Source organism: Diabrotica undecimpunctata, chromosome 1, assembly GCF_040954645.1.
Source record: "Diabrotica undecimpunctata isolate CICGRU chromosome 1, icDiaUnde3, whole genome shotgun sequence".
In the NCBI taxonomy this organism is placed as follows: Eukaryota; Metazoa; Arthropoda; class Insecta; order Coleoptera; family Chrysomelidae; genus Diabrotica; species Diabrotica undecimpunctata.
Window position 1 is genome coordinate 27,520,508 of NC_092803.1, and position 13,939 is coordinate 27,534,446.

At 35.4% G+C, this 13,939-nt stretch overlaps 1 protein-coding gene across 25 annotated transcripts in view; it reads left to right on the plus strand.

Annotated features, from left to right (window-relative positions):
* The window catches only part of cac (calcium voltage-gated channel subunit cacophony), a 405,056-nt gene that overhangs the window by 287,369 nt on the left and 103,748 nt on the right, over nt 1–13,939 (plus strand). For all 25 annotated transcript variants that reach the window (XM_072539658.1, XM_072539662.1, XM_072539808.1 and 22 more), the window contains 4 exons: nt 6,740–6,922; nt 10,640–10,731; nt 10,896–11,046; nt 13,195–13,322. In XM_072539658.1, the coding sequence (XP_072395759.1) occupies nt 6,740–6,922; nt 10,640–10,731; nt 10,896–11,046; nt 13,195–13,322 (554 nt within the window). The remainder of the gene's footprint in view (nt 1–6,739; nt 6,923–10,639; nt 10,732–10,895; nt 11,047–13,194; nt 13,323–13,939) is intronic.

The following is a 13,939-nucleotide window of genomic DNA, read 5'->3' on the forward strand; positions in this document are numbered from 1 at the left end:
CGATATAAAATATATTGTTTATACCATCTTTCATTTCCAGCATTAGTTGGAGGTATGGATTTTTACATATCTTAAATATGTGATGATAACGTAGGTTGAATAGCAGAGGTGATAATGCACAACTCTGTCGAACACCTCGCTGTATATCAATATTTTTTGTTGTAGAGTGTCCCACTTTTACTTGTACCTTTTGCTTCAAAGATAAATTTATTATAATTTAAATATCCTTTTCATCAACTTTGATTTTTTTAAATATTTCTATCAACTTATAGCGCTGGACTCGATAAAAAACTTTTTCTTAATCTATGAAACCAGCAAATGCATCCTTCCTTTATGAGGTTGGTACTTACTAGAGTTTTGCTTATTCCAAAAGCGTTTCTGAAGCCAAACTGCGAGTCGCCTAAAGCTTGTTCGCATTTACTTGTGGCAAAGATAATAAGTATTATTATAGCTTTCGAATACAGACCCATATATATATATATATATATATATATATATATATATATATATATATATATATATATATATATATATATATATATATATATATATAAAGAGACATACTAAAAAAGATACGAGCATTATGTGTCCACTTAATAGAAAAAAATCAAAATTGTATTTTCTCCTAGTTCCCGATTGAAGCTCCGATTGAATGTTTCCGATCAAATTTAATAGTGTCCTGTGATACCAGGTGTGCGATGATTAGCGATAATATTCACGTGTCAAATTGTGTCAACATTAACAACATGGATTTAGGAATTGGGGTGACGAACAATAATAATGATTTGGCCGATGAATTGAAACAGGATGATTACGAAAAATGCAGTCATTTCTTGATTACAGCGTATATGGAAGTAAAAAACGTTCCTCCACGTTTTTCTATCTTCTGCCATTCTAGCACATTCTGACAATGGAGCGCCAATGGTAGCAACAATATGATCCGTGTATCGTGTGGGAGATCTACCTCTATTTCTTTTGCCTTCTACTTTTCCCTGGATGTTAAGTTTTTCAAGACCATTTCTTCGAAGCACATGTCCAAAATAGCTTATTATTTGTTCTGATATTTGTGTTCTTAGTCTTTTCTTTATGTTTAGCTGGTCCAGTATGGATTCATTTGTTCTTCGGGCCACCCATGGTATTCTCAGCATTTGTCTCCAGCAGTACATCTCAAATACATCTATGTTCTTTTTGTCTTTCTCAGTAAGGGTCCAGCATTCCGATGCATAAGTAAAAACTGGAAAAACTAGACTTCTTACTAGTCTCATTTTTGTATCTGCCTTCGCGTATTGCTGACGGCCGCTTTATTTCTTCAGTACAGCCTCCTTTGTTGGTTATTAATGAGCCCAGATACACAAATTTATCTACAACAGCGATATTGTTTATCATGACAAGATGATTTTGATTGTTGATAGCTCTGTCAATTATCATGATTCTCGTTTTATCTCTGTTTATTTTAAGGCCCATCGTTAACCTTACGTCTTCTATCCGTTGTAGCAGGTGAATCAATTCAGCTTCAGAACTAGCGAGGATAGTAGTATTATCTGCATATCTCAAGTTGCAAATCTTCTTCCCGCCAATGGTGATGCCACCGTTCCAGTCCTCAGTAGCTTTCCGCATTATCCATTCACCATAGATGTTAAATAGAATTGGGCTTAGTATGCAGCCTTGTCTCACGCCCTTTGTGCCCCGAAACTATCGGTTAGTTCCCCATTTATTCTAACTCTGGCATGTACAGGCTTTTTACACATTTTACTCCAGTTGACCAAATCGAAAGCTTTACTATAATCTATGAAGCACAAATATGTTGTGATGTTGAATTCTCTGGATTTTTCTACAATCTGCCGTGCGTTTAAAATTTGTTCTCTAATACCACGTCCGGGGACGAAACCTGCTTGTTCCTCCGCAATGTTAGGTAGTAAAAAGGCTTTATCCACTCGAGAATTATGTATAAGAGTATCTTACTGCAATGCGCAATTAGAGCAGTTGTGCGATAGTTACTACATAAATCTTTCGCTGCCTTTTTATGTATGGGAATATATAGTGATTGTGTCCAGTTCTCAGGCCATTTACCTGTCTCCCACACTCTTTGACAAATTTGATGTATTATATCCACTCCAACGTCATCTAGGGCATAAATCATTTCAATAGATATGTTATCTGGACCGGCAGCTTTCTGACTTTTTTGCCTCATAATTGCTGCTTCAACTTCACTTTTGAGTACGTCAGGTTCCGTCACAAAACTGGCATCTTCTTGTTGTGATGGGGCGTCTGTGCTTTCCTCCATCATCAGTCGTCCACAGTATTCTTTCCTTCCGTGTAAAATATCTTTTTTAGAAGTGAGTAGAGTTCCGTTATCATCTTTGATAGCAAGGTAGTTTGGTGTAAAGGAACGTGTTATCTGCTTTATTTTTTTAAACACGTCTCTGGTCTCAGTTTTGGTTTTATGCCCTTTGTTCAAGTGTGTGTTCTTGTCCTTTTTGCAGAGTCGTTTTATTTGACCGTTCAGCGCTTAGCAGTTTACCAAAATTAGCTTAACAGTTGCCAAAAACTCTTACCACTAATGTTAAAATTGAATCGAACTTGTAATCCTCAAGACCTATAAACAATGCAAATCATCGATGATGATTGGAGAAAACTTCAATAACACTAGGATATTCCAATGATATGATCTTAAGATAAAATACTGTTATGGATGATATACGCCAGAAACAACTAATATAGTATGTCAATGTTAACAAATCGATGAAGATCGAATACCAAAACAAATAATAAATTCGAAATCAAGGGAAAGAAAGAAAGAAGTATGCCGAGAGAGACTTGGCAACAATACATACCGAAGAATGAAAGAGATCTGAATGAGTGCTATAGTGTTTTTGTATTGTATTTAGTCTCGCTCATTATTTGTTCAGACTGCTCTACACATTTTTGGGGTTTGTTTTCTACTAGTTGTGCGTTAACATCACGAAATTATTTATTGGTTTCCTCGAAGATACTTGGAAACACATCAATATTCTGAGATCTGCGAGTATTTAAACTGTTCTGTATTTACAGGAATAAAAATAATTTAAAAACTTTGTTAAGGTTATTTTGATGGTGCTTATAATTGAGCCAGATATTTGTGTTTGTTGGATATTTTGATTTATTTGTTGAAGTCGTATATTTTTAAACACAGAAGAGCAGACAAGAGTTCATATAATTTATATAATTGTTTTTATTTTAATATGATTTGTTTAAACGTATTTAATTGTTCTGTGTGTCCTGTTTAACTCAGTGACGTAGTTCAAGTATTTAAGTACCAATCCTTATAATTTTTATAATTTAAGGTAGAATTCGTTGATATAAACTAGATAGCCGCTAAACTAATTAGAATACAATTAGATAGAATCATAAAATCATAGTATAAAATAAATATATATTATATTAGTTGCAAATAAAAGAATCTATATGCTTTAAAGTATATAGAATAAAATAAAAAAAATAATGTTGAAACACAACTTGGTTAAAACAAGTAACACATGCAATAGGGTCTTTAATTAAGCGCTGCATATCTAATAAATTAAATTAAACAAAGTATGTTTGAGATATTGAAATCTTTTATTCAGTTGAAAGACCACTCGTTGTCATCAAGTATGGAATACTAAGTCTTTAAAATGTCCACCGCGGCCACGTTGGATGGCGCGCATCCGAAATGTAAAATTTTTCATGACTCTGGAGCATAAATCAAGCCTAATTTAACAGATGGCATGGGTTATGTTGGATTTGGGCGCTGCTCTGGTTTGTGATTTATTCATATAGATTTGCTACTTAAAAAGCCCACAAGAAAGAGCTATGTGGCTCGTAACGTCGTCCTGCTAAATCAAAATGTCCTTGGTGTCCATATCATCCAACTCAGGCTAAAAGATGACAATCATTGACCTATAGCGGTTTCCGTTGAAGGTAATGGCCACACAAACCGATGCCCAGGTCCAGTCAAAAATTCACACCAAACATTAATTTTAACAGACTGCTTTAGTGATAACAAATAAACTGAATGAAACTATAACCTTAGCAGAAGACCACAAGGTTATAGGTTGGGAAGATCATGCACCAACGCTATATTTATAATAAGCCATGACAAAGCAGCATATCTATGTTTTGTGGACTTTAAGAAGACATTTAACTGGGTCAAATTAAAGGACGTAATCCACTTATTATACTACGAATAATCAAAATTATAATTTTAATCAAAGAGAATAATCAAATGGTTCGACCTGATTATGGATGAAATAATAAAAAAAAGTAAGAACGACGACGACGCAATACTACTCTGTCAAAGTGAAGATAATTTATAACGTATGCTGCACCAATTTAATATAACCACCAGAAAATTTACCACGTTAATCTCCCCAAAAAAGACAAAATACATGGTTAAACATCAAAATTACTAAGATGTAAATTGAAGCTGGAAGGTCAGATAATAGGAAACTCGAAACGGAAGTAGAAGATCAAATGAATAGAGTAAACAGAGCCACAGGTTGCCAGAATAAAACAATATGGAGAAATAAAGATATCGGGAAGAAAAGGCAGAATTTACAAAACAGTCATCAGACCAATAATGGCATACGTGGCACAAACACAGAGAGGACAAAAATGTGTTAGAAACAGCAGAGATGAAAACACTTAGAAAAATTGATGGTAAGCCACTATGGGAAAGAACTAGAAGTACCTACCTACTAATATACGACATAGATGCAAGGTGAAGAACATCAAGAACTGGATAATAAATAGAAAAGTAGAGTAGTAAAACTGGCAAGAGACAATTCCCCAAAAAGAAGACGATCAGTAGGAAGACCACGAAAACTATGGAACGGCAACTTACTGCAGGCACATTGAAAAAGAGACAGAGTTATGTCTTCGTAAAAAAAAGAATATTTAGGATCTGGATTGGTATCGTCCCAAATTAGACGTAAAATCTACTACTGCCTCGAATTCTCGTACATACTCTCACGGACAGCGGCGATATTTTTGATAGATATTGCGTTTCGCCGACGTAGTTGGTGATTGTTGATTGTTTACTGAACAAATGGACTCAAATTTATTTACCACACGGCGAACAGTCCTCTCTGTAGGTTAATTATGGCGACCTTAAAATGGGCACGGAAAGTTGCTTAAACGTAATACTAACTTTGCTGCTTGGTTTCGTGCGTAAAGTGAAACACCCATGTTTCGTCGCCTGTAATAATGGAATCTTAAAATTGTTGTAGGAAGACCAAAAGATCAGTAGGAAGACGCCAGAACTCGTGGCTGAAAGACCTGAGGAGATGGTTCGACCGCTCATCCGCAGAGATCTTTCGCGCAGCAGTTTCCAAAACTACAATTGCCATTTGGATCGCCAACCTTCGAAAGGAGACGGCGCAATGAGAAGAAGAAGAAAATTGTTGTCTTCATATTGTTGCAAAAACTGCTGGGAATACTCCACACGTTCCCGTTTGTCATTTTCTGTAAGAAGTCGCGGTACCCATCGTGCACACACTTTGTAATACCCTAATTTTTCTGTTATTACCCTATGAATTGTGGTGTGAAAATTCGCGGAAATACGCAAATCAAGGTCATTAATTGTGAACCTGCGATCTTCAAGCCACATAACTTTTTCGACAATTTCGCCTGAAACTAAAGGCCTTTCGCTAAAGGATCCGATCTTCATTGTGAATTTCCGTTCGGCCTTTACCATTTGCAAATATGTTGAACATACATCTACTTTTTCCCATAAACTTTAATTAACTGACCATAAATGTCAATAGCTGAAATGCGTTTTACTTTTAGAAAACATATAACAGCAAGTATTTCGCATCTGGCGGTAACGACGATCAGAAGCTCTATCTTCGAATAGGCCAATACTCAGCAATGCAGCGAGGCACGAGTGGTGGGTGAGAGAGAGGGAGAGTTGATGCATAAGGCATATCGCATCCTTTCTCAGCGGCATAAAGAACCTTCTTTTACAAATAATCCTCGTATATTTGATATCAAACTGTACAACTTAGTTTGGCCAATGTGTTTTATTGCCAACCATTAAGACTAAACTATTGGTCCTAAGGGGATATTTAGCTTTGTAGAGAAGCACTGTCCACTATTCCATACCTTACCAACAGTAGTGACGTCACAAACAGTCTTGTAGAACTAAACCATTTATCTCCAGTTGAAATAACATTGGGGCAATCTAACGTTTCATTTCGACATATACCAGATTACAGCTCTCTCTATATACATATGTCGGTAAATATTAAGCAGTTGTCAAGTATTCATCAAGAGGTACATCTGCGTCTATACATACTATTAACCAATATAAAATGTGGAACTATATATAAACAGCTTGTGGATGAGTTACGAGTGTTAAGTACTTTTGTAGTACTTTATGTCTTGCTCGAACCTTGTTATGACATACAATTTTATGTTATATTTTATATTAAATGATATTAACCATGATGCTAAACGAGCTTTTCGCCATAAATGGCTTACACCATATCCGTAGTTAGCTTACTTCGCTCTAGCAAAAGGACCGTTGTGTAGGATTTGTTTTATTATGACATCCAATGCAGTGCAGTCTACCAGGACAGTTCATAGTTTATCCTTGCCTCAAATATATTTTCAAATCAAGGTGTGTTTCAACAGTGCCTAAGTCAATCAAAAAAAACTTGTAGCCCCATCTCTGTGGAGCTTCTATTATCATGTAACTGTACTAAATAAATTTGTACGTTTTCAGGAAAATTTCATAAATGTCGGATTCTTGAGGTTGTTCCGAGCTGCTCGGTTGATCAAGTTACTACGTCAGGGATATACGATAAGAATACTGCTTTGGACTTTCGTTCAAAGTTTCAAAGCACTTCCTTACGTCTGTGGACTTATCGCCATGCTTTTCTTCATTTACGCCATTATTGGAATGCAAGTAAGTAACGTACGATAATAATATCGTCAAAACTATATTGTTTTATATATCTTTTTAATTGTAATTTTAAACAAATTAGCGAACTATAAATCTTTTGCTAAAAATATCCATGGATATAAAATAATATGTAATGTGGTATGTGATGGGTATCTCTTCTAGACTTAGTAAAACCAAGGTTTAATTAAAATAAAAGTATATTCGAAATAAACAAATAATAAAATAAAATTATTTCTTAGATAATATGTATAAAATTTAAATGTCCATCTTAGCGACGTCGATATCGACGCATGGCTTGATGACCCACTGTTTAATACCTTTGAAAAATAAAATATAATTAATGTTATAAAAATCGAAACAAAAACACGATATTGATACACACACGTTAAAGAGAAGGAAAGATGGGTAAGATGGAATGGATCGATCAAAACTCGATCCGACAAGAAGCGGTAAGTGACTAATCAACACTCAACCATAAAACGGATCTATCTCAGAATGACACTCTTAGACCGGTAAGGAGCTGCCACTAGAGCAACACTAGCAAAAACGGTTGGCCTTCGGTCAACCCCTAGGGCCAGTGGAGTTGTTCTCAGATTAACACTCTGATCAACCACGGGCAGTTTGTTTTCAGTCAACACCCAAAGGCCCGGTGCAGTTCCCACCAAATCAGAACTCTGGCGGAACTCGATTCTCTCTTCGATCATTCTCTTGTTGTTCTGTGCTATTTGTTGATTCTCTTTGTTGATGATTTTGTTGTCCTGTTATAGGTGGATCACCTCTTCAGGACTTGGTATGTTTTTATTGGTGTTGGCTTTTATCGCTGCGTTGGGCTCACTGGTGGTACGCTTCGGTGGCTATTGTCCTGCTGAGGAGGTGAAATCCAGGGTGGTCAGAGGTGAAAGGGTTGTTGAGCTAAGGCGGTCATTTTCAGAATTATATTAGTAAAAAATTATATGGTTATGAATTGTGACTTAATTTAATTAGTAAATATATAAAGTTATGAATCGCGGAGAGGCAGCTGTGGCTGTAATCTGTACAATAGACAGATATAATTGTGCAAAACGTCGGGAAACCACAGAAAACCGATCCCACACTGTCATAGCAAACTCGAAGTGAGCATTTAATAATTCCGGCGATAATAGAGTGGAGTTGCCTTCAGGATATCAATGTATTCAGTAGAAAGTTCGTTGCTGGTAAGGGTCAGCAATTTAGTGGGTGAGAATGCGAGTTTACGTTTAGGGTGTCCATTGAATACATTGCCGAAGGATGGGCAGGTGGTTTTGATGATATTTTAGTATAACTCCTGCTCAATGATGGGCTGGATATTCGACAGTTGATATATGAGGGCGGAGGGGTATTTATGCCGTTTGTTGTTTACTTTACGCGATTGAACATGATATAAAGTTTAGACCTATATTCAATCATCGGCCTGACAAATGTTTTGTATGTATGTATAAGTGTATGTGGGTGTGTCCCTCCAAACTTACCACAAAGGGGATTGAGTAAACCGACTCTGCTCCTAACCTTGTTAAAGGCTGCAGCCAGATTGGCCCTCCAGTTTAGTGTTTCTGTAAACACCACACCGAGATACTCAATCTGGTTACGGAGTTGGAGTCGGTCGCCTCAGAGTCTGAGGTCGATTCTTCCGGCTATACTGTATGTAGTGAATTTGCTGAGATTGGGATATCTAAAGAGAATGATTTGAGTTTTATTAGGGTTAGGTGTTACTCTCCACGAAATACAACAGTGAAGGCCATGGTTAGGAAAGAGAAGCAGAGGAAGACCACAAATGAGATGAGCTGATGACATTAAGAAGATAGTAGGACACAACTGGAAGCAAGTGGCGCAAAATAGAAGACACTGGATTGATTTGGGGGAGGCCTATGTCCAAGGTTGGATTACTTAAGGCTGAAGAAGAAGAAGTTACTCTCCATTTCCCTCACCACCTGTCGACCAGGTCAAAATGATTTTAAGCAAATCTAAGTAGTGCATCTGTGTCTCGAGTTGTTGTTACGATATCAGTGTCGTCTGCGTAGAGTAAAGCGAGGGTGCGAGTGTTTCGTGAGTTTGGGAAGTCGCTGTTGTATAGGGTGTATAGTATAGGTGCCAACAATGAGCCTTGTGGAACTCCTGCTGTACGAGTTAAAGGGTCTGAGAAATGAGCTCGCATTTTTACCGTGATATTACGTTGAGTGACATATGAATGGATAAGTCTAAAGAATGGAAAAGACAGGCCGATGTTCAGTAGTTTCTTGACCAGTCCAGCCTTCCAGACTTGGTCAAAGGCTTTTTGAACATCGAGAAAAATGCCTAGAGAAAGTTTGGCGTCATTTAGATTTTGAGTGAGGTGTGTGACGATTTCTGTCAATCCCTTTGAGGTGGAGTGACCTCTTAAGCCGAATTGGAATATTCGAATTATACGAGTATATGTTCTGTGGTAAAGTCTACGAGTCCCTTTAGGATCCTCTCGAAGACCTTAGCTAAGACGTTTAGTAATGAAATCGGCCTATAAGAGTGTATATTGGTCCTGGGTTTGCCCTTTTTCTGGAGCATAATTGTGTTGGCTTCTTTCCATGGGGATGGATAGCAGAGTCTAAGAGTAGCATTGACAGTGTTCGTCAGGTAGAGTGTGATGCTCGGCGGAAGTTGTTTCACGCGATTCTCTCTTGTGGCATACGCTGTTTTATACCATTGTCGGCCTTATATCTTATCTACCGCTCATCGATGGAATTGGAACTCAGTAGTGGAAGTGAGTGTTTCCGAAGCGTTGGCGGGACTATGACGATAGCTAGAGATGCACATCGTTACAGCTAATAATACAACAATACGTTTTTGAAAAAGTCTTCTCACCTCTAATAACCGATTAAGATTTCATCCTCGAAAACTCTTAATTAAGGAAGGTCGATAGGTATGTAAAGTTGGTCAGGCGACCCCTCTCGATTTAGCTTAAATTGTTTTTAGGCGTATTCTGTACTATAAAATATGACGATTTACCAAATTTAAACCTTCTAGGTATTAAATAGATCTATATGGTAATTCAATTTTTTCGAAGAAAAAAAAAAGATTTCCCGAATTTTATTACTTTTTCCCATATAGTTTTCCTCTAGATAAAAAAAAAAAATATTAAAAAAAAAATTTTGCATGTTACATTGTTTGCTGAACACGATTCCGATGTTAAAATTAGCCTAACTATCAAGAACAACTATTCTAAAACCCTCTTTTTCTTAAAAAAATCATATCTTAAAAACATTTCTTTTTTTTTTCTTCAAAATTAAAAAAAAAGTTGTTAAAACGTATATAATTTAATGTAAAATAAACACAACTCTTATATAAGAGGATAAAATGACATTCACTTTTGACGTGACATGAATGGACAAATTCCCAATTTTTTCAAAATTGTAGATTTTTTTGAGTTTTCTGCAATTTCTTAACCAATGCCATTCTGAACACAGATTTGGATTTCTCACTAATTTTACAAACAATGATGTAATAATGTAATAGTGCAGCTCATAGTATTTTTCAGCAATTGATTAGATATCTTTAGTAATTGAAAAAAATCATTCTTTTAATTTATTATTCGTAAATTGTTACTCCTGCAAAATAATAAAAAATAAATTACTTAAACTCTTATTGAATATTTTCTCTGAAATTTTATTTTACACGAAAGAATTATGTGTCCCGGAAAAAAGCCAAAAATTCTAATACTCTTTTTGTTTGCAGGTTTTTGGTAACATTGAAGTTTCTCCGGAGACAGCTATAGATAGACATAATAATTTTCGTAATTTTATTCAAGGACTAATGCTATTATTCAGGTAACAGAAATTTGATTGTTGCATTCGTATATACTGCTCTACTTTACGACAGCCCAAAGTCAAAATCTTATTTTGAACAAGGTTGTATCTGTATCTTTACATCTATGTAATTTAACAAAAAATTGTATGGGCATTTCTAATTGTACTATTTTGATATGTTTCAGATGTGCCACAGGTGAGAATTGGCCTAGCATAATGTTATCGTGCGTGAAAGGCAAGTACTGTGACGTTAACTCGGGAAAAACTGGACAACAGTGTGGTCACAATATAGCTTATGCCTATTTTGTGTCGTTTATATTCTTCTGTTCATTCTTGGTAAGTAGGCTTTAATAAAATTATGGTAAACTGTTTTACCTAGTTATTTTTAGTACGTATAGGAGAAGGTCCTAACATGGGCCCCATTTTGTTTTTTCTATCTTTTAGGATAGTTATCTGAAATTGCATATATACTTAGATTCAACATTTATTAATAATACTGAACAGTTATTTATTTAAAAAAAGCTTTCAGAAGAACACATATTATTAAATATAATATAAATTTGATCCAAATTTTAAAATTGCTTGATATGTTGGAAATATGAGCCCATAAAGAAAATCACACAAAAATATTTTATTTAACCAAAAAGAGCATAGCTTAGTAACTTAATTGATGAAACAGAAATAAATAAACTATTTGCAAAAATTGCAAACGTACGTGTCTTTCTCAGCTCCTGAACATAGTTCATGTGCTCACATTTGCTCCTCAAAAAATACGCATTCTGCATCTTGGTCGTCTATTATGTCTTGTCCAACTTTCTCAAGGTCTACATCATAGTTAACTGGAAAACATTGTTCAGATGCTGCGGAACTTCCTTCACTGCTGGTTTCGGATGTATTTGATTTCTTCTTCAGAATTTTTCTTCTTTTTAGCAATATTTACTGTTTACTGACTTTCCAAGTGCTTTACGTTATTATATCTTTTGCTTCCAGTTTTAGCGAGAGAATCTTGTAAGTCAGTTTTGTAGGGAAAGGAGGCAATTATTTGTGATTTGGAACCTTTTTCGTTCACAAGTGGATGTTTTTTTTAAGATTGATATTGGGTATATTTCTAAAGGTTGGAGAAATCTCCCTAAATAAATTTTGAGTAGGTAGGTTGTGGTTCCATCAGCTTGTCTTGCAAAAACCTAGCTGCTCCTTTGGTGAAAGATTTGTTGGTTTTTCTAAATCTGCTTCATTTTTGGGTATAATGACGTTTAGAAATGTCATGTTACACGTTTTTTCGGGTTCATATTTTTCGGCTTTAAAGGCTGAGTCAGAAAATAATGTTATTGTCGAAGGGATAGATTCCCCTTACCAATTTCTTCCGATTGAGACTTTACAAATTTTGATAAGTCAAATTGTGTGAGACTTAAACCTGCCCATATAGGTTTTATCAAGAGGTTGAAACTTGTGTGTGGAATGAGAAGGCAGGGATGTGGAATGAGAAAGTAAATAGATTATAGAAACAGTTTTCTCTAGCCAAATCAATCGCTTACAAATTGTGCGTGTTGCTGTAATGGCCATCAAGTACTAGAAGAACAGAAGACTTGACTTTGAGGTGGTTTCACAACATTTATAAAATGTTTCATCCATTCTGTAAATAAGTTCTATTGTATTCAACCATTTGGGTGAACCGAATATATTGACCCAGGTGGAGCACCATACAGTAACTGGTCATTTCGGTTTTTTCAGGGAAAAATCAACATAAGCGGAACAAATTGGCCAGCAGGTTTTCCTTTTCTTCCCACAACTTATGCAACTTTGCTCTAGATAATTGACAATACAGTTTTATCCACAATGAAAATTGTATGCGAAGAAAAATAATGTTTCTTGTAGTCGGTTTCCAAGCTATTAAAAAACTCCTGTACGTTAGTTTTGTTTAATCTCAGCGCTTTAGAAAAAGAAGTTCCAGTGGGTCTTCAAAGGGATAGGGAAGTATTGTAGCGCTTAAAAAAGCGCCCAATCAGCTTCTTCCTGCAATGTTGTTTCAGTTAAATTTTAACCAACACTTCGTATTCTTAACTTTAACCGTCTTTTAAAAAAAAAGCACTACCTCTCATGTCCAATTTTTGATTGGGTTTGATTATTCACAGTCATATTAGGACATTCTCCTTTATAGATCCATTGATTCAGTGCTAGGAGATATAAACCTAGAAATATATGTCCTGGGCTATTGGGCATAATTCTTGTCAAGTATATTAGACATGCGCTTTAGAATACATTCTTTCTAACCGAAAAAAAAAAGAAATAAGGCGAATAATTTCTGGCTTTAAAACCTATTATTGGAGCAAATAGGATCCAGTCAATTTTTTAATTTCCTATCAACCACACTTTTCTTTATTATTACATATGAGAAAAGGAGAGAGTAATAGGGGCCTTACTCAAGTGAGTTTAAATTTTTATTATATGCGACATGCAGTTTTTTATTTTTGCTATTTTTTACAGATGTTAAACTTGTTCGTAGCCGTCATTATGGACAATTTTGATTATTTAACACGTGATCCTTCCATATTGGGTGCTCATCATTTGGACGAATTCGTTAGAATTTGGGCAGAATACGATCCAAATGCCACGTAAGTAAATATGATATTTAGTTTAGTGATATTCTTAATACATAAGTCATCATCGAATGATAAAAGTGAGAATATTTTCCGAACAATATGCGAGAAAAATTCTTCGTAACAAAAATAAACTTTTGGAAAACAAGTCAACTAAAACTTATTCTATATTTGATGACACCTATGCAACAACTCGTTTAAAGGTGGTTCGTACTATGCTTCAAACTCGTAAAAATAGTGGTAAACATGACCTTACCATCTTACATATAAATTTAGGGATCTTATGTGTACGAATCCAAACTCATTTATTGTTAAATTTAAATGTACCGATTAATATGAATGCTAATTATATGCAACCGCTTTGTTCCGGGGCAAGTAATTTTTTAGTTTCTAAAAACCACATTAATCTGTTCGATACGAATTTTTACACCTTATTATGCTAAGTTGTTTCAAATTTTATGGCGAATCATCCAGTGCTTTTAAAAGTTTATAAACGGGGCTCATGCCGCTTATATTTCATAAACTTATAATCCCGGACAGGAATAAAAGGTGCTAACTGAGATACAAACTAGTAAATAAGGGGCACATTGCAGGCTAAAAAGCGATAGAAGGGCCTGTTTATGTGTGTTTAG